The sequence below is a fragment of the Ptiloglossa arizonensis genome, chromosome 12 (genome assembly GCF_051014685.1).
Source record: "Ptiloglossa arizonensis isolate GNS036 chromosome 12, iyPtiAriz1_principal, whole genome shotgun sequence".
In the NCBI taxonomy this organism is placed as follows: domain Eukaryota; kingdom Metazoa; phylum Arthropoda; class Insecta; order Hymenoptera; family Colletidae; genus Ptiloglossa; species Ptiloglossa arizonensis.
In genome coordinates, this window is record NC_135059.1 from 13,886,878 (window position 1) to 13,911,088 (window position 24,211).

General features: G+C 50.5%; 2 protein-coding genes across 6 annotated transcripts in view; one reads left to right on the top strand and one right to left on the bottom strand.

Annotated features, from left to right (window-relative positions):
* Positions 1 to 24,211, top strand: part of LOC143153431 (neo-calmodulin) — a 44,970-nt gene that overhangs the window by 18,194 nt on the left and 2,565 nt on the right. For 2 of the 3 annotated variants that reach the window (XM_076324599.1, XM_076324601.1), the window contains 3 exons: positions 12,104 to 12,349; positions 18,462 to 18,495; positions 22,401 to 22,502. In XM_076324599.1, the coding sequence (XP_076180714.1) occupies positions 12,104 to 12,349; positions 18,462 to 18,495; positions 22,401 to 22,502 (382 nt within the window). Of the gene's footprint in view, positions 1 to 12,103; positions 12,350 to 14,058; positions 14,655 to 18,461; positions 18,496 to 22,400; positions 22,503 to 24,211 lie in introns of those variants that run through there. The other variant, XM_076324602.1, reaches the window with a different exon arrangement.
* On the bottom strand, positions 167 to 12,824 carry Tpnciib (troponin C type IIb). 3 transcript variants are annotated; one of them, XM_076324603.1, is made up of 5 exons: positions 12,650 to 12,824; positions 5,473 to 5,494; positions 2,788 to 2,931; positions 1,131 to 1,379; positions 167 to 434 (listed from the first exon to the last, which is right to left on the bottom strand). In XM_076324603.1, the coding sequence occupies exons 1-5, from the start codon at positions 12,707 to 12,709 to the stop codon at positions 406 to 408; spliced, it is 504 nt and encodes a 167-aa protein (XP_076180718.1). In that variant the 5' UTR covers positions 12,710 to 12,824; the 3' UTR covers positions 167 to 405. The 3 variants fall into 3 exon arrangements, with proteins under 3 accessions (XP_076180718.1, XP_076180719.1, XP_076180720.1); XM_076324604.1 differs by lacking the exon at positions 12,650 to 12,824 and adding an exon at positions 6,094 to 6,171; XM_076324605.1 differs by lacking the exons at positions 5,473 to 5,494; positions 12,650 to 12,824 and adding an exon at positions 5,314 to 5,463.

Consider the following 24,211-nt stretch of genomic DNA (forward strand, 5'->3'; position numbering starts at 1 on the left):
CGCCGATTCGCGAACAAAGTTCTCGAGGCACCGAAACATTTTGCGAGAGAAGGAATTTACTCGCCGAGGTCTCTCGAGTCGAGACGTCGGCTCGTTTAACGGTGTCTTTTGCGATTCTTCTTCCAGAACGGTGTCTTCCTTCCGAGTAAAAATAGCTAACGCGCGATCGTCGATGATAGCGTTTATTCGAGTACTTGATCAACGATGTCGATACACGGTGCGCAAAGAAATGTACAGGTGAAACGATATTCGACGAGGTTCCTTCGATCCCAGCGAAGCGTTGTCCAGGCTCGGTCGGAGCTTCCGTCTCGCGGAATATGGATTCTCGTGGTAGGTGCCGCCGTCGGACAGAAATGCAGGATCGTGGAAAGAAAACGCAAGCGTTTCTCCCGCGTCGGTGGTGCTTTAATCGCCGGTCATCATCTCCATGAATTCTGCAACGGAACGATTTTACGGGTTTTCGAACGAGAAAAGACGACGAAAAGCACGACCGTGTCTCCGTCTTCGTCGTTTTCCATCGAAAGAACAACGAACAAGGTACAACCGTCGAGCGAAAACTCGCTTGTCCGCGCGGGTTCGAAAAATCGTCGCGCGGAGGAGTATCGTTTCGTCGTCGACGGACGTTTCAGCTGGAGAGCAACTAGGTCGTATCCTTGTCCGTTTCGCGTCGCCTGCCGCCGAGCTTTTCGAAAGAGGCTTTAGAAATACCGTTATTAAGACGTTCGGGGTTTAATCGAGCCCTCGTGCGACCCGCTGCAACCAGCTCCATAGACGCGAACCGGACGAAAAAGTTGAACCGATATCGTAACTTTCTATTCGGATTTCCACCGGATATTGTCCGGCATTGAAAGTGCTTCGCGCGATTACGCCGCTGGGAGATTACACGCGGTCCATTGAAACAATTACGCGGGCAAAGTAACGCGTTTTGGGTCACGAGGCAAACGTTTCGATTATTTTCTTTCCGAATCACCCTCCGCGTTAACGAAACGTGTGCATCTTGCCGCCAGAACGATGCGCAAAGTCTCGTTTTCAACCGTTTTACGTGCGCTTCCACCTTTCCGCGATTAGGTGGCCAGTGCACGGTGTCGATTACGGTGTCGTCGAGACGTCGTGAAACACGCGAAACTTACCGTCAAAGTCAACAGTGCCGGAGCCATCGGTATCGATCTCGGCGATCATGCCGTCCATTTGATCAGGGGTTATCTGGTCGTCCAGAGCGGCGAGGATTTCGCGCAGAGAGCTCGTGGGAATATAGCCGTTCCCCTCCTTGTCGTAGAGCCTGAAAGCCTCTTTCAACTCCTTCTGCAGCGCCTCGTCGTCCTCCTCTTGGAAGTGAGAGGCCACCCGGAAGAACGAGTCGAAGTTTAATCTACCGTTGCCTGAAAATACCGCCGATTCACGATTAGAAACTACTCTCGGGAGCGCAAAGGAGCTCTTCGTCTTTGTCGTAACCGTCCTACGGCTTGGTCGGCGTAAACAAGTCACCCGCGCCTCTCTTCCCCATCTTTTCCTTTTCCGTTTCCGTTTCGCGGTCATTTTTTATCGATAGGAAAACATTCGAGACGATACGCTTGGTAGCCTTCCAAGGCCGTTGGTTCCGCTCCCTTTTACGCGAACCCCTGGGAATAAATGTGAAATTTACAACGGACAGGGGAGCTATCGTCCCTTCGGATCGGCCGATGCATTCGTGGTTTCGAGAACGGTGTCTGGAGGGGAAAATTAGATTCGAGTCGAAACCGACCCGGAAATACCTAACCGATACACGGTCCGCACACGGCTGGGACAATATCTGCATAATAACGCGCCCGGATAAAGCCACGGCCGCGAGCTCCTGCCACCGATCATTGTCTCGATTTCGAGAGGCAATTCCGTAGGCTTACGTTAATTCCGCTTGTCCGGCTCGGTGTTACCGATCGACGTCACGGTTCAACGGTCGAACACGGTGGCTGCTGGCCGCCGTTCGATCGCGGATCCTGCGCCGAGCTCGACCGTTATCGAAATTTACTTTTTCGCAAACGCAAAACTACGTTTCGAAGAAATTCCAAAACGAACCGATTACGTATCGCAGAGAAGTATCAAAGATACCATCGAATACTTTCCAACGCACGATTCTCGTTCAAATCGATTGTTCTTCTCCGTTCGTTCGTTTTCCGTTACCCTCGACCGGTACGCGTGACCGTTCCTTTCGAACCGCTACTTTCCGTCCTCGTTCCGTTAAAACGAAGCTGTCAACGGGTACTAGTCGCCGTTTAACTTCTTAGCTGAAAGGTACTCCTCGAACCACTTCGGGGCGGCATCAAAGACCGCGAACGAGTCGCTACTTTACCGCTACCCGGATTAATAACAGCGAGCACTCGCCGCCGGTCGAGCGAGCCGCCGCCGCTTTCAAATTAACCACCGAGTCTCTTTCCTCTTCTTGCGAGAATCTTCGTGCTCGCGAGTGACCGACTCTTCGAACGGGTGTCGCGTACGCTTCAGCTTCGAATAAATCGCGGCGATCAATCTCTCGACGGATCTCTGACAACCTTTGCGCTACGGCGGGATATCGACGTATCTCGCGAATTCTTTGGAACGAGTTTATCGTTGTTTCTCGTACGCGTTCGTTTTCCGCGTCTCCGAGCGTCGGATCGCGAATTTACTCGACCACGGTTAGATGGACGCGCAAACATCGATTTACGGGTCAGTCAGCGGGGCTCCCCCTAAAAAATCGGCATAAAACACGCTCGGCAGGGGAATCGAATCCGGACCGGAGACAATTGAAACTCTCGAAACTCGGAGATACGATACCCTCTTCGTCCTCTTGCTTGAGCAGCACCTCCAGCTCGTGGTCGTCGAAAGTGTGCCCCAGGGTGTTCAGGATCGTCCGTACTTTTTCCTTCTCGATCCGGCCCGACTTTGCCGAGTCGAACATGGAGAAAGCTCTCCTGAGCACTGTAAAATACAACCGGATCACAGTTTCGTCGTCTCGACGGAACGATAGACGCTCGAATTTGTTTTCGCGCGCGCCCGATTTAAGCGCGAGTGACCGGAGAACGAATCGTTTCTCTTTTTTTCCTTTTCGATGCGCATCGGTTTCGGACGATTTATACTTTTATCTTATTTCGAGCCGTAAAACCTGCACGACCTCGTTCGTACCACGAATTACGGATCACACGATACATTTTTATTTCCCGCTTGTGGATTTTATGCATTTATCGGCGTCGTTGAACATTCAAAGTACGCGTAATACGTACGCGGAAGATACGCGTTTGCGTAAAATTGATCATTCGTATTATTGTATCGATTTATGAAATATTCATCCACCGTCGTTTCGCACGTTTTTCGTATTAACGTCCGCCACGAATGCTTACGATCCGCCGTAGAGAGTCTTTTTTAAAGTCGATGTACACAGGTACCGCTTGCACTCGGGTCTAGTGAAATTTTCCGATACAAGGAATGTTTTTCTTTAATTTTGGTTCGCTCTCGTACCGCAATTGCGACAAAACAGATCGATGGCCAGAAATAACGAGAAATAATGTTCGCTGGATTTAGACGCGAGCGCAAAAGGATTACGAGGAGAGTCTGGTCGAAGACCGTCTTACGCCGAATGGATAAACTTTCGCTGTACATTCGGAGGAACGATGATTCTTTGCGCAAAAATTGCGAAGATTTTCTATACGGGGTTCGATTTTCAAGAAAGGTAACATCGAAGATTCATCGGTTACGCGTACGATTGAACGCGACTTGGCCGACGCGTCTGTCCACTACTCGCTATTTCTACTCGCGTGGGTGTACGTAAACATGGCTAGTTTGGTACGAAATTATCCGATTTCCGTCGACCTTGTCACGTTCTCATTGGCTAGAAACAATTAAAACGGATAACATCGCACGGTGTTTGCAATGTTCGTGGACTGTAACAACAACGTTTAGCAAACGAACGCGTCGACGTCGTTCGACGTTCTTGCGATTTTGCGCGAAGAAATTCTGGTTAGAATTTCGATTTATCTTTACAGCGAGAATCGCGATTGCCTTCTCCGTTTTGCCAGGAATTTTGGCCCATCCGATATGCCGCAGTTGCCATCCATCGGAGATGGGCAAAATTTTTAGCCAGATAAAAGTTTCCAGCGACGAATAAAGGACGAACAACTCTTTATCCGTTACACGTTGAACGAAAATTACAACTTGAATCGTAGAACGAAATATTTTACGTTGCGCGAATAAAAATTGAACCGTTCGATTCAATAAACGTCGAGAATAAATCCCTACACGTTGGTTTTATCCGTTACCTTTTATTCGAACAATTTTGCCCGTCCGTGCTTTCCGTTCGGTTTATTTCGATTTTTGTTCGTTAAAAAATAATTAAGCCGCGATATCGCAACGAAACGAAACATTCTCGAAAACTGTTTCTCACAGGATGGTTTTAGAGTTCGCGAGAAGGAGAAAGGCCAACGATTCCGGTTTGGATTTTAAAAATCAATCGAAAGAAAATATTCGTGAAAAGTGTTCCTCGGAGGGCGGTTCTAATCTTCGAGAGGGGAGAAAATAATGGAACGAGAGACGAGTTCGGATTCGAAAAAAAATAATCGAAAGGCGATGCCGCGATAAAACGAAATATTTCTCCGAATAATTTCCATCGGGTATGGAGCGGATCTGAATCGCTAGGGGCGAGGGAGTTTTTTCCGCGAAAAATGAGCGTAATCGAGGAAAGTTGGTACGAAATAAGAAAATTCGCGGTACCGCCTCGGGGCTTTCGCAACGCCGCGTGGGGATTCCTCCGCGTTCGAATTGCGATGGGAAGAACCGGTAGGACGGATCGTCCCCACGGTTCCGATCGAGGCGTTAAAAGCATCGTCGCGCGGGACACCAGAATTAGGAAATTCCTTGAAAATTCTAGAGCAAGGCGAGATGTCCGCGTAACGCGAGCTCGAAGGAACTCTCGCGCGGTCCCTCGCACGACTCCGGCATTTATTTACACACGGTGCCAGAGCGGGCGTGTATTAATACTACGCGGCCGATCAATCAGCGGTTTATTTTGCGATAGGAAGTCGGATTGCGCAACTTGCTCGCCGCGTAGGAACGCGTGGGCGGATGCGGGACACGTAAAAGGCGGCGAACCGTGCCCGATGGAAACTCGACGATCGCGTTTCCATTTCCAAGACCGATTTCTCGAGTCGCGAGTCGATCCGGGATCTCGACGGCGACGTAACTCGCCTCACTGTTGTCAACCGCGACGCGAAACGCGACGGGACGAGACTGCCGACATAAAACACACATCGGCGGACGACCTAAATTTTAAACACCCGCGACGACCTTCCTTCGACGAATAAACCATACTTGTTGACGCGACGCAGATCCAATGAAATACGGGCACCGCATGCCGGCGCGGCGTCTATTTGCACGCGGGACGGACATTCCGCTCCGCCTCGTTCTCGCCGATTCAGAGAGCTCGGACATCGCCGCTCCGATTTCCGTACGCACGGGACGCGTACTCACTTTTCACTTGCTCCGTGTCATCCTGAAACAGAGAAACCTGCTTTCGGTAACCGGCTCGTGTCTGCGCGCGCACGCCTATATACCTATACAACCGTACATTTCTATCCCTCTACACGTGCATATCTCTACATACCAGTGCACGTATATTTATATGTATATTTCTATCTATGCGTATGTACAAATATACGTGTATTATACATCTACATCTATATGTATATGCATGTATATGTACACCCTCTCGCCTCCTGAACACGAATCGCTTCGATTTTTTTTCGCGCAGCAACGGGGGTAGCGTATCGTTGTTCTTTTCTTTTTCTATCGACACTGCGGAAACGAGAGAGAGAGAGAGAGAGAGAGAGAGAGAGAGAGAGAGAGAGAGAGAGAGAGAGAAGGGGGAGAGAGGGAGAGAGAACGCGTACGAATCTCTCGATGGAAGCGCGCCGCGATTTAATTCTCCTATCGTCTGTCAATTTATATCCGATATGGAGGTGGAATCGATCGACGGATTGCTGGCGTCGGGCCAGAAGCGTCGGTTGCTCCGCCGTTTCGACGCGAAGCGGCACCGAATTAATGCGTTTCCATGCGACAACCGACACAACGATTATTACAAGGGGAACTGACCATCTTCCGGCTTCAGTCTGGGCGGCCGACCGACTCGAACGCTGCGCACCTTCGTTCTCTCGCACTAATGGCTTATCCCGCCACTGGATATATCTTTTATAAGCCCCGAGCTAGAACGCGATGGAAGGGGGAGGGAGAAATCTCTTTCTCTCTCTCTCTTTCTCTGTCTCTGCCCCCTCTCGATCTCTCGTTTCTTCCTTCCTTGCGAACTGTCGAAATTCACAGCTTCGCGCGCAGTGAGACGCCGCCCCGGTTCGCGGCTGGCTATAATGCTACGATTCTCTCGTGGAAAACGGTTAAACCGACGGGCTCGAAAATGTCCGCTCAAGGCCGCGCGGCCGTCTCGCTATCGTCCCTAGAATCCGCTCGGTTCGTTTTCCAAGGCTCGACGCGGACGCGCGACTTACGGTGCGAACGATCCTACGTTTCTCGTTGTTCTTCCGATCGAAAACAACCGAAAACCACGGAAAAGGGACCCACGATCGAAACGGAAATATATACAATTGATCGCAAGTTATCGTATTCGAGCTGAAAACTAAGGAATATATTTAAAGTCGTGATTCGAGAATCGTTCGAATTCGTTACACTTACCTTGAGATTCGTAAAAGTTCAAGGAACGAGACAAAAACAAGGGTAATACAAAACCGAACGATACATCCTGTACCAAAATAACGCATCTTCGATGTTGCACCAACCTAGCCGAACGGTCGAAGAAATTGAAGCGATGAGAAATTAAAATCAACGAAGCTCGACGAAAATTAGTTACATTTGATCAGGTCCATCGCACGATCGCGTGTTTCTCCTTAGGCTGCGTTCTAAATAAACGTCGCACAGCGATAAATCCGACCGACCGGTGAACGCGACAAAAAATAAACAAGGGATAATCTGTGTTCGTCTTCGGATCGGACAACATTCGACATCCTTTTTTATCGTTTCTCTGTTTTTTCGTCGCTTGGATCGACGAACGATTTTGTAACTATACGTCACCAATGAAGTCGAAAATCGGAAAAATCGCACACACGTCCGCATCGGGCCTGGTCCCCTCGATCTCGAAGGAAGTCTCCTGTTTTCGGTTTGAAAACGAATACGCGCGAGTACGCCACCCGGAGAAAATTGCATCGCCGACTCGCTCGTCGAACTCTCCGAACGATCGGCGAGCATCGGCGAGCATCGGCGAGCATCGGCGAGCATCGACGAGGAAGCGGAATCGTCGTTCGAGAACGAGCGATCTCGTCCACGGTTTTTCTCCGCGTGTCGTCGCGAGTTACGGACGTGCAATTGAAAACGATGCAACGACGGGGAGGAGGCAACGCGATGCATTACGCGGAGCATATTACTTAAACTCGCCCGTTATGTGGCTGTTTTCTACGGCGGGTCCGGGAGGCTGCCAAAAACTTGCAGCGAAAAGCAATAAAATTTTCCCGCACCGCGGAGCCGCTCGCGCGCGGTTCATAGGAAGCGGCTGGGAACAGAAGCGGCGGCTGCTAGCGGAAAGAAGTGGGGATGGGTTGCTATTTCAAAACATTCCAGACTATGATACTACTGCTTTCCATTCAACCGCCACCGCCTCCGCCTCCACCGCCGCCGCCGCCGCCGCCGCCGCCTCCGCCTCCGTCTCCGTCTCCGTCTCCGTCTCCGTCTCTGTCAGCGCGATATATCGTCGATTCTTTTTACTCGGTCGACTCCGCGTAGAAATTTAATATCCTAGAAGCTGCGAAATCGCGAGAAATTTTCCAATCGTTACGGAGAGAGGGAAAAGTGTCTCGACACCGTAGAAAATGAACGCGGCTCGTTTGTCGATATTTAAAGATAAATTCTCCGGTTTCCGATGGTCGCGCGGACTAAAGCTCCGGGCAGAAGTTTTCGTCTCGTCGAAAACGGGCTCTCGGGGCGGGTTTGTTCTTTTTCCTTTTCTTTCTCTTCTCCCCGCACCGCGTGCCACCGCGGTGATGTACGGTGCTTTTCGTAAGAACGCGGTAGAAGGCAAACGCCTATAATTATCTCGTCAGTTCCGCCCACGCGGCCCGTGCCGCCTCTCCGTTGAATTATTATTTGAATAAACCCGCGCTATATTTAGAACGTCCAATACCAATTGTGTACCTCTTGAGTCGTTCTATATTTAAACACCCAGAGTCTACCTTGCCGCGTAATTGGGCGAACGGTCGACGAACTTAGCCATCGTTCCCTTCGATCCCTATCGTTCATCGGTGATCGTCGCGAGCTTGTTTTCATTCGCGGGAATAGGTCGTTGAACGATGCTCCGCGTAAGGTAAACGTTCACCTTGACGAACGCGTCCCCATTACCGACCGTTCGTTTCGCGATTTCGAGTCGAACAACGCTCGAAAATTGAATTTCTCGCAAAATTGCTCCGCTCTGCTCCGCTTTGCTCCGCTCTGCTCCGCTTTGCTCCGCTCTGCTCCGCTTTGCTCCGATTCGTCGCAACGTCGGTATCTCGAGATTGTTCCCGTACGAGCGAACCGGTGGTCGGCATCGCCTAACTCGATTTATTCGCGCTCGATGGGCGTCCATTGGAATCTGATTCGTTTCCAGAGATTCGAATCGACGAGATTGTCCGACCGCGGGACTTCCTCCCGGTCGGTTTATGCCCGCGATAACCGACGCGATTCGATTCACAGTTTCGGAACCTCGAGCATCGATCGGCTCCTCCCCTTCGCGACGACCCCGAAGATTTTCAATCGGGAGCCATCTCCTCTCGATTACCCCCGAAGGCTTTGTTTCGCTTTTCTTTTTGCCCGTCGATCGTCGCGCGAACACGCGGGAAATTGTTCGTTAGCGCCTCGCGGAATTCGCGGTGCCGGTTACTTAAGAAATAATCTCGTTTGCGAACGCGACGGTATTCGTTGATCGCGAAACACCTACGCCCGCGAATGTCGAAAGCGAAAGGTCGGGACACGATGGACAGCCGATGGAGCGTTGTTCGATAAATAATACGTAACGGATGTTGTTGTTGTTATTCGAATAAAGACCCTTTGGTACTGTACGGAGAATGTGCGAGCAAAAGAATCTGAATTTTCTCGACGAGTTTCGAAAGAACGGTAAAAAGTCACGGTGAGAGATAAAAACGAGTCTCCCTGGTATCCTAAGTAGAGCACGGAGTTTAAGTTCCAAAATTTCATGGCAGTCGATACGGCTATTAAAAGCTTTGGATACAAACGACGAGTCGGCTATAGCTCTACGCTGTTCAAGTTTAAACGGATTTAGACTCGTGAGAATCCGAGTCGTATAATGGCGCGTCTTTATTCGAACGCGGCGAAACGCGTGAACTTGTTAGCGTTGTACGGAATGTCTCGGTAATCGAAGTAAAAAACAAGAAGGAACCGATTCTCGGTGCGACGACAAATGCAAAATTCATCGATCAACGTTCGCGGTAATACGGACTTTGCGGAGAAAGTTGACCGAAACGTATGCGAAAGAGAATACCGTTAGCAACGTTTCCGAAAACGGCATTGTTCGATCGTAAGGTATACCCAGTCTGCCCGATTTCGAGATAAAATCACGAATCGATTTGTCGTTTCTATTCCCATTTTCTTAAAGATTCGCGTTCCAAAAGCATTATCCCGAGAAGATTACGACGGAATTCGAAGAATTGGCAATATTATAGGACTTTGAAACGAACTCTCTATACACTTTCAAACTTTAAAGCCGTGTTTCTCGAAACGACTTTTTTCAAGCCGATTTACGCGATATCTCGAGAACCGATAAACCGATCGACTCGAAACTTAACACGCGCGTAAAGTAAATGTCTCTCCGTTGCCAGATATCTGTACAGGAGCGTTTCTTTCCTGTTGGCAGAAGCTCGAAAATTTGATAAAAAAATCGAATTCGTTTTCAAAGCTCCGAACCAGAGACGGGCAAAATATCCGAATATTTGCTTCGAGCAACGAATAAAAGACGAAGTCGCAACTTTCGTGACTCGGTGCTTCGGTTAAAAATTTAACCATCGATGAAACGTCGCGAATAAATTATACGTTGTTCGTAGAGGGTGGCCACCGAAGGACCGAAAGGTTTCGAAAAGTCGTGACTCGGTCGTTTTCGAAAAATCGACAATCTTAAACAATCGGAGAACGCAACGTAATCTTGGCGAGTTACTCGTATCGCGGGACGGGTTGTTCGCTTCGAACACGTTTGTCGCAATCGCGCACGCAGAATGGGAAGTATAAAGGTTTCCGCGTTGATCATCGTGGCGGCCGATTGATTCCGGTAACGAAGCGGGCAGAAGAACGAAACAATGGGCCCGGTGCCGAGCGACTAAAATCCCCGGAAATTACCGTGCATCGTTCCACGGGTGTGTCATTAGCAGAGACCCGCGAACAATGGCGCGCGATGCATCCCAACCTCGAAACGTTGACGCAACGCTCGCTCGGATTCCCGACCCGTGATTAAGGGTATTGTTCGTTCCACGACCTTAGATATTTACTTCGCGGGAATAAAACGAATTTTTGTACGCCATTCGACCGAGAGACGAAAAGGGCGAAGCGTTGTCCCGGCCGAGTGCAGCTTCATTTTTTCCACGGTCCGTTTCTCGTTAGCGGACAACGAGCTCGTGTTCCTCGTCGGTGCAGCTGCGACAGACCGAGAGCGTATCGGAAAAACCTTTCTTCGATGAAACTCCCGACGGATGGGCTAGCTCGACGAAATGACTAATTGCGGACAGGGAACTGGAGCGATTACGAGCACGAAGCTTTTCATTGTTCGCGATTACGAGCAACGAGCGACGAGCGACGAGCGACGAGCGACGAGCGACGAGCGACGAGCGACGAGCGACGAACGACGTAGCCCGATTCGAACCGCGAGACTGAAGGGAAACTGCCCTCGAATAATGGATAACGGTAACGGTAGACGATAAAACGGTGTCGCAGCGTTGATATTTTGTACGTTGCAAGAAATAAGAAAGATCGAGCGAGAGGTAACGAGAACGAAAAAGTGACGCGTAGACGTTCGATCGAGCGTACGTTCGCGTACAAAGACCGAGTACGCGCTCTTATTGACCAAACTTTGCGAGTATTAAATTTGTGAATAGTTTCTTAAACGAAATTGCAGAAACTTTAAGTAAAAACTTTGTTATTTCGATCTCCCTTGTTACACGAAACGTGCACTTCCGGGTCCCTGTGGTTCGAAGGGCAAGTCCCAGTTTAAAGGGTACCGAACGCGTTTACTCTATCGCTGGCTGCGTTAGAATTCCGACTATCGAAAGGGCCGCGTAACTTTGTGTACAGAGGAGGTGGCGAGAGGGGCGCAGGATATCGGAGATAACTTTGCGAGCGCAGCAAAAAGAGATTCGTAATCGGCGGTGCCCCAGTTTTGCTTTCGAGGCACACAAGCGGAGCGCGGGATCGGTAAACAACCGATATTTTTGCAATTCGTGGTGCTCGCTTTGTCTGGCTTGCGCTTCGTGCTCGTAAATCCATGCAAACGTTTCCCTCGAGTAAACGCAACCGCTAACGATCTTCTTCGAGAACGTCTCCCGAGTCGCGCAACTCTCTCTCCCTCTCTCTCTCTCTCTCTCTCTCTCTCTCTCTCTCTCTCTCTCTCTCTCTCTCTCTCTTCAACTGCACCGGCGAGCCCCGTTGATTTTCAAACGGTCGAGCGTCTCGCCGGTTGCATTGTGCTCGATTGCAGTCCAGTTTGAAAGTCGACCGAACACCGTTTCGCACGTTCGAACGATTAAGAGCGGAGACTGGGAACAAATTATTCGATCGCGCGATCGAAACCTCGTTAAAGCGCTGATACGAGGGGGCTGTGGACGAGGGGGACAAGGGGAGAGATTCACCGAGCAAAAGTTCTCTCGTCGTTCGTTTAATCGCCGATTAAAGAGAACGGTTCGTTCGGGCGAGCTAATCGGCTCCAACCCTCCCCTCGTCCGATTATCACCGAGATTTCGTTCACGCGAAATGGAAGCCGAAGATACCATCCGGTGGAGGCGTCCTCGAAGATTTATCGCTCGGCCGAGAGAGTTTTAACCGATGGTCTTTTTATTTTCGACGACAGGCTCGCAACAAACCAGCCGACGGGGTCGGTCACGTTAACCAGAAGGGCTCTACGGGTCAAAAGGCGCCGCTCGCTGGCGGCCAGAAGGTGACACCCGGTGGGAAGGTTGCGGCGAAACCGACTCAGAAACCATCCGCTCAGAAAGGTCAGGTGAAGGTCACGCCGAAGGCGGCTTCCGTGAAGACCGGCAAGAACAAAAAGAAGGGCCAGAGGCAGCAGTACGACCTCATCGTCACCATCGATCTGGTGAGTACGATAGTTTTTCGAAGTAGAAACGGACGGTGCCGATCGGACGTCCCGGTATCGATGTCCGTCTTTCTCTTTTCGCCCGATTTTATTAACTATTTTATCGAAGAACGTACAGTACCGATACATATTTAAAAACGTATTCAAAAGCGGTAACACTCTCGAAATTTTGTATCAATATTCACTTTTACGATTACATTTTAATAATATCCGGAATAAAATATACGAAACGCTCTTCGTTCGTATTGTCGTAGAAGGGTAAACTATTTAGATTCGAAACTCGTTTAAAACGGTACCTACCGCACCGAGGTAAAGTAGTCCCCCATGGAGGATGGTAAATAATCCCGAGAAAAGTTTCATATTTCTTCCGACGCGCGCTCCGATAATTATCTTTCTCAAATGCCCCGGAATCCGCGTCGAGGTTAATTTTCGACTCTTCGAGCGTCACTAGGGTCGAAAATGGGATACCGAGTATCCACGAGCTCGCGTTCGACGTTCTTCGTCAGACTCCGATACCGACCAGACCGCAGTGGAAACAGACGCTCGTGATCGGACGCGCCCGATCCGAGCCGTCCTTCTCCATTAGATGGTAGCACGGGTCCGAAAACGATGACTCGCGGACTCTCCTCGCGCGCGCGTCGATGTTGCACCTACAACAGTCCGGACGACGCGAGTCGTTCGATCATCGATGTTGAACACCGGTAAAGCTCGATTCACCGACGCGAGATCCTCGTCGAGAACTTTTATCCAGATTGCGCGTACTCGATGTATCGTCGCCGATAGCCCGATGTTCGTTGCGATATCAAACGCTCTCGTAAAAATAGCCGGTTGCGTTTTAAGAAATCCACACACGCGACAAAGCGGGTCAGGTTGGCCGTGATTTTTCGTCGCGACGCTCCAGAAATAGCCTCGAACGGATTCGTTCTCCCCGCGACGACTCGAAGCGTCGCGCCGAAAGAAACGGACCGTCGTCCCGCGTGTCCACCGATCGATTCGATCGTTGTTTCGCCGCGACAAAGTACCTGCTCCTCGATCGAGTTTCCTGGCATTAGTTGCTCGGAACACGACAAGCGCGCAACATCGTTCGCGAGAGACTCGGCCCGCTCCGGCGCGCGTTACCCATCCCCGCGAGAATAAGATCGATGCGAGCTGCGAGATCGGCCAAAGTTAGAACGTAGTCGCGGTACTCGTAATTGCACTCGATGTCCGGCTGAATCGCGCGTTCGCGCGCGGTGTCAGTGGGCTCGCCGGCGCGTCGTCGACTCGCGTCCACCACGGAGCCGCGTTCGAGGCAGAGTAAACCTCTTGGATACCTTTTTGAACGGAGAAAGGCTAACAGATGTACAATCGGAACGTTCGGAAACGATACTTTCCGTTGCACCCGCGTAATCGCGAAAACCCTTCTTTCCGCTGAGACGTCTCGGTAACCGACTCACCAGCCCCCCTGTAACGCGCGCGATGCTATCGGGGCCAGACGCATCGCGGAAGGTGTTCTCGGTCGCGACGGGATTCTCGCGGTCTCTCGAATACCGATCCTCCCGTAACGCGCGCCATTTGGCAGACCCGTCTCGGAGAGACTTGCCATCGAAGAACCAGAATGGCGGAGGAAAGAGGGGAACGGAGAGGGAAACGAATAAAGAGGAAGATCGCCAGCCAATCGTCGGGGACCGCTGACAAGTTAAAAACAGACGAAGGTTGTCCAAAGGCTCGGTTCTTCGATCTTTTACCGAGTAACGTCGCGAGGATCGTTGCGCCTTTTTCGCAATTTTTCGTAAACGAACGGCAGCTACGCGGCTTCGAGTTTCGACCGAGAAGAAGACGACTCGCGAACGTTCGTCGGCCGCGAAGATCGCGCGCGGACCGATCGCTCCCCGCGCGAGGGGAAACCTCGGAGAATGAACGCGAGACGCAGCGAACAAGCGATGACGTCGCCGCCTCGCTAGTCCATAAATATTATTTGTGGCCATTATGCGTTCGGGCCTGTTGTCGCGCTGGCTCGTTCGACGCGTGGCGAGGCAGTACGCGCGCGGAAAGGAGACTTCGGGGTGGATTTCGAGCCGAAAGCATCCGCTGGAATCAGTAGGAAGCGGAACCTCCGAAACGAACCGAGTGTTGTTGCGCGACTCGACCCACTCCCGCGGGCTCTCAAATGTATATTTGAAAGGTGTCTATTGCCGAGGGTGTAGTTAATTACCGGAGAAAAGTGCACGCGGACATGACAGACACGGAGAAGAAATACACCTCGGCGTACGGGAAGCTGAGAAGGCTCACGAGCACCATAGACGGTCAGATCAGACAGATAAGCGTGAGTACGGAAACTTTTCGCGACCACCGGCTTCGAGAGAGATCAAGAACGTTTCCAAAGACGATTATTATTATTATTATTATTATTATTATTATTGTTACTTTTATTTTATCGCGGTTACCGTATCACAGTTCCTATTCCTGTTATTTACTCGCGTTCGCGGTGTACCGTTCGTCGAAAATGGAGGCGCGTTCAATTTCCGTGCGAATTCACCGCGAATCGAGCTCGCCCGATTTCAAAGGGACGAACGCGGAAACGCGGGGGGCAGGCTGGCGTTCGTTCGCGAACCACGGCTGACTTTTCGCGAGTTAACGCCGAGTCCTCTCGCGGAGACGTTGGAAAAGGATCTGACCCAGTTGAGCACCGTCTCTGTCTACTTCCGAGGAGTTTCGAAGCATCGAACCAAGAGCTCCCGACTAAGACGGATCCGACAGACTCGTGTCTCTTTCCCACAGTGCTTACGATTACATCCGGGAGTTATTCCACGGACGTATCCGTGAAAGTCATTCTCGAGCCGACTCGTTCGCGAACGTTTCTGGAGCACCGGAATCAGCCACGTTTAACCAATGGACGAATAGAGATTTCTGGATCAAGGTGGCCGCGTTTATTAAACGAAAGAGGGAGGAGGGCAGGTACGCGCGCCCTTGTCGTCGCGAGAAGACGAACCTTGCCACTTCGAACGAGCGATTCGATTTATTTTTTAAATCGAAAAGAGGAAATATCGCGCCGAATAAAATTTCATAAATTGAAACACTTTCGAAGCGACTCGACGGATCGAGAATTTTATTACCGGCCGTAAAAACGCGCCAAATTTTGCGAAAAATATTCAACATCGACAGAGCGATCGCGTGGACGAACTCTTAAACCTTTGGAGAAAAACACGTTCAAAGTTTGGCACGGCGCGTCACTCTAGGCGTCATATTTTTCTTCTCGATACAATTTTTTCAACGGGAACTAAAAATACTTTCCACAAAGTCGAACAACCGAACAGCAGGCCCCAATTATCAGCGATTATCGCTCACCGCGTACAAATCGAATTTGGTGTAATATTTCCTCTCGGATTCTTATCGCTTTGTCGCAGGGGGTGCGGCACAATATTGCGTATGGAATGTTTATTTCGGTGCAAATTGCAACACCGTCGATGCGGCTGTAGCCATAGATCACTCGATACCCGAGTCACGACCAAACTTAACCAACCGGGCCGGCTTATGGTGAGCTTCGTTAGCGCGAGCTTCCAGGAAACTATTTCCACGACGATCTCGCATTAACGCCGAGGGATCGGTTACTCGGAGGACTTCGTTAGGCGGTTATGTTTACCACGCGGTACCTCGCGTCTCAAATTTTCATCGTCGGTTACCCGTACGTCCGTTGGACTTTCGTGGTTTCTTCCTGCGACTGCGTTGCATCGAATCCCGCCGCCATATTCCAACGTCGCAATATTAATAATCGCCGTTCGAGCTCTTCTTCGTATTCCCGTCATCCGTGGTACGCCTAGAGCGGGCTCAACGGGTAATTGACTGGAGCCGGACTGCACGGCACGGCACTGCACGGCACGGTACGACACGACACGGCACGGCACGGCACGGCACGGCACGGTAGTATCGAGAGGTACCGTCGACCAATGAATCGAGAACCCCCGTCGTTCCACTTTTGTCGCGAATTTTACCAACTTCTTCCATTTCGTTCGGAGATTTGTGCCCCGGCATCGACAGCTTACGCGCGAGTAGAATACAGCGATGATTCAAAGGAACGAAACGTGGTAAGCTTTTTGGGACAAGCTCGGTCCTTTTGGTACGGTGTTCCGGTACAGTGGACCGAATCGAAAAATTCACCGATCTTCTTGTACAACTTCGAGAGAACCGTAAAAGATATCGTATCGAAATTTTTTAAACAACGCTGTTCCAACGATCCGCGGTAGATCGTAATTCGTGTTTGTTCGATGGTTGTTTCCTTAATACTTTTGAAGGTCGTTCTTCCAAAAACATTTGTTCCATATTCACCGGTCGAAACCGAACAAAAGTGACTACACGGCTGGCGAATAAGCATTTCGTACATTCGACTACCAACTGAATACGTATTATTCGTCGTTCCAATTCTTTTCGACGTGTACCAATTCCTCGGTTAAAGATAGAATTTGCGTTAGGGATTCGAGATCGGGTGCCATTCCCGGTGGTAAACGATGATGAAAAATATGCGATAATTTTAATTCGCATTAGCGTTCGCGTACCGCTTTAGTACCGTCGGTTGCGAAACAAAATTCTCTTCGTACCGTCGACAAACGATAACCGGTGTTCCCGATTCTCGATCTTTAACCTTTTCGTTACCGAAGCGATCGATGTTAAGAAAAGCCTCGGTACCGAATCAATGTCGCAATTTATCTTTTAACGATTATACTCCCGAATGCGTGTAAAAATTGTACAAAGAGGTAAAATATCTCGCAGAATTTTCCACGAAAGCTAAGGAGTTTACGTACTCGGTGCTTTTCTTATCTCGAGTATTCTCGAGCGCAGCAATTAAAAGGTTAAACGAGAAACTATTGCGCGTAGATTTTCCTCGCGACGATAGACGCGAATGTTTTTCGATTTCGTCCGTAGCTCGTACAACAAGGAGCGCGAAACACTCCTTTCGGACACGAATGGACAAACTATACTTCAAAGAGCGAGAAATATCTTTTTAATTTGCATCTCGTTTGCATCCAACTGCTCAAAAGTATTCGCAGCTTACGTTCGCTCGAACAAAGAATGCACAATACGACGATGCGTATATAATACAAGTTATAGATGCATTTAGTATTTGGCAGCACGATCGAACGCAAGATACAAATGAATCTCGGTATTCGAACACCGCAGAATACCAGGATGTTCGCTAATTTGCCCAAGCGGTCTATACGCGCGAAGAGATCGAGGAGAATTCCGGTCGGCAATTACCGGCCGTTGTCGCGTATACGCGATCTTATTATTTCGTTGATCTCCTCGATCGTTTAACCGTTCGGTAAAATAATGAAAAGAAAAGAGAAAACTGTACCGACCCAGGTACGGTTGTCAACGGCCGTTCTAACCGTCGCTCGACGAAGGATCGAGGACGTTCGATGCGGAGGATCTCCTGCGTCGAAGCCTCCGGGTTAACGAACCCGTTCTCTCGACGCTGTACGCGTGAACAGTGGTTCGTAGGGCTGCTGATAAGTCAATGTTCCTGTAATCGCGTTAACGGCATATGTTCCTCGATCCACCGTCTATTAATACCGATTCAACAATGTCGAGCGCCGCGGCGTGTAGGACGCGGATAAGCCGCGCGTCGCCGTTACGGCAACTCGAACAATTTGCAGGTTAGAGGAGGCAATTTCCGCCCGATTGTTCGGCAACGAACGACCGATGTCGAATAAAAATCAGGAAGGAGAAAAGATACACCCTACACCGTAGCGACTCGTGTTATTTAACCGGTGGACGCTGCACGCTTGGTTTCCCGCGCGCCAAAATTCGGTTTTATTCGTTCGGGCGTTGATTCCCCGTTTCAACGAGCGCGCGATGCGTCGGGAAAAAATTAATCGACCGAGCGCGTTAATTATCGGGGCGAGAATTATCCACCGTTAACTCGATAAAATTAATGAGATTTTTGGGCGGGAATTGGCACCGTTCTGCGAACGGGTCGCGGTGCGCGGTGCCGCTAACCGCCGGTCCGTATTAAGTTTCGATGGGGCGTTTCCCGGTAACGTTCGAAGCGCGTTAACGATTTCCTTGAATCATCGGCCAGCGTTTCGAGGATCTTGCATAATTTCTAACCACGGTGTTCTCTGTTTTCTTTTTTCAGTCGGAGTATGGACTCACGGAGGATCAAGTGGCCGGTGAGTTGCCCTCGACGACGACACTGTTTACCGTCAATGGTATCGTTCTCGCGCAGCCGCGGCCGCGGCCGCGTCCACGAGGCAATTAACCCGCTCGTGCGCGGTCTATCGCGAGTGGTTCTGGAAGGAGCGTAACGGCTCTAACGAGTGTGCGAATCGCGCGTTACCGAGGTATTCGTATTTACACGAGTTTCGGCGGCTCTCGTTCCGGGTCCGTTGACTTCGAAAGGGTAGAAGGAAACGAAACGAGCGTGCGTCTTCGCGTCGCTGGAACCTCGCGCTGTACCGTACCGAAAATTCAAGTGGCACGCTACGAAGAAACGCTAACGAGCGAAACCTCCGAACGGACTTCTTTTCTCGCGTTTCCACCGACAAGGTACGACTCGTGCGCACGTGCGACACGTTTGGCCCGCGGTCGTGGCACTCGACGTCTACGTCGTTTTAGAGACCGAGGAAGTTGCTCACGATTTCCACCGCATTGCCGCAAACATTTCTAATTGCACCGAACGTCGCGCGAACGCTATTTCCCTTTCCAGAGGCGACCGCTGCAACTTTCACGTTTTCCGATCGACTGGTTTCGATCGCGCTTCGATCGAACGAGCACGGGACTATTTTTCATCCAAACGTTTACATCGACGTTTCAGTGTTCGTTACAAACGATACGTTCCAGCGATATCGATTTGCATAATCAAGGTCAATTGTACCAATAAGCAAATACCGAGATCTTTCCATCGCGTACGTATTCCGATTCAATTCCGAGCATACATCTGCCATCCGTTGTCACGTGGCTGGATCTTTACCCAAGATACGAACGGTCGTTTCAAAGAACAAAATCGCTACCGTCCCTCCTCGAAACGTCCTTCGCGGACCGAGAAGTGGACGTTTTATCGAGGTACGCGATCGAAGGTACCGCAAACGGCGAATCGTAAACTTCGTACGCAACTCGCGTAAATTGCTCTCGTCGAAGTAACGCGTGCTGTATTCTATTGCGTTTTACCGTTCATTTTTACAAAGGAAAGGAATCGTAAGGGTCGAATGGTCGATAACCACGTGGAGTCCGCGGGAGGTTGTCCAATCGACGAGAGTGGCTTTACGTAACGACGTTCCCCGTTTACGCTGGAACGCGTTGCACAAAACATTGCGTTTCGGGCTCACGTGACCGCGTGCATTGGCCCCGGGCGCGTGCGAGCGAGCGAGCGAGCGAGCGGGATTTCCCGGCGTCCAAGAGGTTTTAAAACGTCGTCGCGGGCCGCGTTTTCCCAATGGCACGCGACCAGAGATCGCCGATTGCGCGCGTGGGGGAACCAAACGAAAGAGAAATCGCTCCCTCCTTCGTACGCGTTCATCTCTATACTCCGCACAGAGTGATTCGTAAACGCACCTCCATACTTCGGAGGGCGTGCGAATCTACGCGCTAAAAGTGGATAAAAATAATGTTACGCGAACGTACGTCCTGTAAAGCCTAACACGAAAAACGAGCGGAATCTCGCGTGCAGCCAGCACGGCCAGAGCGGCCGGAAAAACGGATCTACCTATCGTAACGGTCTACCCAGCTAGACGCGTATTTTAGCGCGTAGATTCACACCCCGAAGCACGGGCGTGCATTTATAAATCACCGTGTACAATTCACCGTAGTCTCGCCGAAATGGCCGGATTTATTTTCTCGAGTGATTTATCGTCCACCTAACAGTGCGATTGCTTCCTCCGTAATTAAACGACCAGCCGAGACTCGCGAGCTCCGATTCTCCGTAACCGAAATTCCATCAGCTTGTCAAACGCAACGTATACGAGCTGCTGCTGCTGCTGCTATCGCCGCTGCCGTGCACGCGCGTCCTTTTTCCTCTTTTCGTCTCGAACGAAAATGTAGATTCCGTCCCGCGACGGAACCGATTTCGACCGCTTTCTAAATTAACTCGAGCGCGCGGGAGAGGGCGGTGGCGTTACAGGGCCGCTAAACCGACGACGAGCGAGCTCTTGATCGATCCTCCAGAGATATGCATTAATTTTCGCGAACACGGCGTTCATCGAACGTTCCCTCGATTCGAGACCGCGATTCCATAGCTCCGCCCACTTCTGTAAATTCGCCGCCTATCCCGTTCCGCGTCCGTGTCCATCGTTTTTCTCGATTTTCTGTCTTCCAGGGGAAAAAAGAAACGCGAACGCGGACACGACGAGCGGTCCTTTTTTGCACGGAAACGGAGAGACCGCGAACAATATTTTGTCGAACGAACGGGTGGTGAAAAAGTCTGCGGATACGAGAAACACGGTGACACCTCGATTGAACCGTCCACCGTCGAGGACCTCGAATCGATCCGGTATCGTTTCTCCTTGTGCATCTCCGTTGAAGCGTTATCGATGGAACGAATCGGTGAGATTCTCCCGATCGAAACGAGACCGAACACCAGCCTCTTCGGTCTACACTTTTACTCGTAAATCGTACGAGTCGTTTCCGAGAAACTTCGAAACGAGACGCGTTCGGTCTGATTTTCATCGGGGAAAGTTTTCGGTTCTCGTTCGCGGTCGTCGCTTTGAGGTTCGGTCGCGACCGGTCGGTTTTTTTTAATTCCACGGCAGGCACTCGAGGAACGTAAACATCGGTGGGAGGCGGTTCGTTACGCTTCACGGAGGGACAATCGCAGCGTTTTTAGTTCGCATTAGTGGCTGTCGCTTTGAAGTTCGGCCAGTCGGTTTTTCATTCCGCAACTATCGCTCGAGTCGAAGAACGTAAATAGCGGTGGGGAAGAATCGATACGTTTCGTATAGGACACAAACGCGGCGTTTTTAGTTCGCATTAATGGCTGTCGCTTTGAAGTTCGGCCAACCGGTTTTTAATTCCACAGCTGTCACTCGAGTCGAAGAATACGAACAGCGGACGAGCGGGACCAAGGTGGCGTTGTTATCGAGGGGTTACCGTACTCTCCGCACGGAGACGTGTTCCTTCCGCGTAATATTTCCTCGGGCCGCGTGCTCGCAAACCTGCTCGATCCACGGAGCTAATTTATCGCGAGGAGCGAGTCTCTGGCCACGGAGCTCGCGCTTCTCGTGAACTTTTCGAGATTCGGTGCTCGCGTTTTTTACCCACGATGCTCGTCGGAAAATTTATAACGGCACATCCCTCGCGATTCGCGTCGCCGGCTGGCTACTTGCCCGACGCTCGCGCGATCTCGGCTGGTTTTGCACGACTCGTAACGCGTGACCGAACACGTACACTTACACACGCACGCCTCGCTCGTGATTAATAGACAGCTAAATCCGCGAATTCTCAACAATGCGACGCCGAGGCAGAGGCGTTCGTTGTATACGTGTATACGGTTCTGGTATTGCCAAATTTCCGACGGAGTTTTACCCCGCGTTGTTATTTACGGTCGAGTCGGAGGAGGGGGAACGGGTCCTCTGGAATTTCTGCCCAAAACCGCTACCGTGGTCGCGCCGGGAGAGACCGTTCGAGAACAGAGAGAGGACACAGAAATCACGGAGAAATTAGGTTCGCGTACCTATCGAGACCACCGATCGAAACGTTTCGACGCGAAAAGAATCGCGACGGCGTGCTATTTACTCTCGATCGATTCCAATTTATCGAACGAAGCTTCGTAGCGGTGTCCGGTTCGATGTTCGAGAATCGAGAGGATTATCGGTACGCGAGGCACCGATGGGGAATCTTTTGTCGGACGGGATACAAATTACGTAACTTATCCCGTTCGTGTACAGAGCGTTACTCCGTGTAAAAAGATAAGTCGAAAACCTAGAGCGAGATCCTTACGGAGGAACATTTATTTTCGAATAAATCGATGTTGTACTCTGGCGATCTTTAACATCGATTTATCGGCAAACGCGAACTTTGTAAAAAGAGTAAGATAAATCGATAAATCGACGACGGAACAACGGGTACGCGTTTCTCGTTTCAGAATTCAAGGAGGCGTTCATGCTTTTCGACAAGGACGAAGACGGCACCATCACGATGGCGGAACTCGGGGTGGTCATGCGATCTTTGGGACAGAGGCCGTCGGGTAAGCGGTAGCTCGAATCGTTCGAGAAACGGGGATATCGGCCGCGTGTTCTCCGCGTGTACCAAGGTGGACACGATCTGGCCAGAAGCCACGAGCTGACGAAAGCTGCCCCGAAACGTGCGGCCAAAAAGTATAACTGTAATCGAAACCTTTATCCACGACCGCTGTATCGTCTATTGGTTACCAACACCGGAGAATCGCTCGCGAGATCCCAACGATTTATGCGGAACAACAACGTGTCGCGCACGACCCCGGTGCCGTCGATGAAAGATTAAACATTTCAATCGGGGCGAGCTGTTCCGCGGATTCGCTTTCGATGTTACGATTCGATATTTCCGGGGGGACGCTCGTCTCGACGCACAGCGACCAATTTTATCGATTCGACGGAACAAGATCGAAATATGGAGTTTCCGGCAGCGACGAAAGTCCATTTAGATTTTCGAATAGACGCGACGCGTAAAATCGGTACAAACCCGAGGTAACGAAACACTTTTCCAAAAGTTAACCGTCGAACGTTACCAGCGCGTCGAATAATTTTCGTACTCGACGAGCGCTTCGGAAGAATTATCCGATACATCGCGAAAACCGTATCGTTCGATCGAACACAGTTCGACCGTCTCGACCCGTTCGTACGTATGTAATTTTTGTGCACAAGACTCTCACCGAAAATTCGAAACCGCGGAATAACCGTACAAGAAACCCGTCGACACGAGGAACCTTGCGCAGCATCGAAATCCCATCGAAATACCGTTACCGGATCTAGAAAATCGATACATCGAACGAAAATTAATTTTAGCCACTGTGATCGACTTCGATCTTCGACCTTGCAACGAACAAGATTTTCTATTCGATCGAATTCGATTTATTTCTTACGTATTCGATACGGAACCCGAGAGTTGGAAAAACGGGGAAAGGGAAGAATGCGAACGAGTGTACGAGAAACGGAGAAACGAAAAATAAGAAAAAAACGGAAATACTTAAAAAATTCTGTTCATCGAATCGCAGAATCTTGTTCGCTCGGCTATCGAAGCTGCATCGATGTCGACACCGATAAAACTATATAAAAAAATCTATAAATAATCTCTTTCATCGGTTCACCCGGCTAGATTGTTAGAATTGGCTGTGGTGCGACATCGCGACGAAACGACGACGTTCAACGGCCGATTAAAATTTAATCGGAATAAATGGCACCGGGGTTCTCAATCGTCGACATTCAACGCGAAAAGTCGAAAGCGTAACGGACGAACTTCGAAAGCGGGCTTTTGCTCGAATTAATATCGCGGGACGACGGTTTCGAGATTTTCGACGGTTAAAATCCCCTTACCACCCCCTCGAAAGTAGGCCGTGTAACGAGAACTCGGGGAGAATTAACTTTGAAACGATTCTCGGCTAGAAACCGCGCGACGGCTACGCGCACGTGTAAACGTCGGTAATTAACTGCGCGGTGGGTTCTTCCATCTCGGGGTCCCCGCGGAGAGGGGCAGAGGGAAATTAAACGTCTTCCGTGAGACGACGACGACGACGACGACGACGACGACGACGACGACGACGACGACGACGACGACGACGACGACGACGACGACGACGACGACGACGACGACGACGACGACAACGACGACGAGTGTACGGTCGCGTTACACACGGAAATTAGAAAGAGGACACGAGGATAACGACGCGCCGCTTAAACCGACAATTTCGAATTTTCCACG

Excerpts from the sequence above, each read along its gene's own strand:
- Tpnciib (XM_076324603.1), bottom strand. The coding sequence starts at position 12,709 with ATGAAACTTTTCTCGGGATTATTTACCATCCTCCATGGGGGACTACTT. Across the intron at positions 1,380-2,787 it reads CAAGCAAGAGGACGAAGAGG|GCAACGGTAGATTAAACTTC; the intron begins GTATCGTATCTC and ends CGGTATTTTCAG. Across the intron at positions 435-1,130 it reads CGGCACTGTTGACTTTGACG|AATTCATGGAGATGATGACC; the intron begins GTAAGTTTCGCG and ends GTTCCGTTGCAG.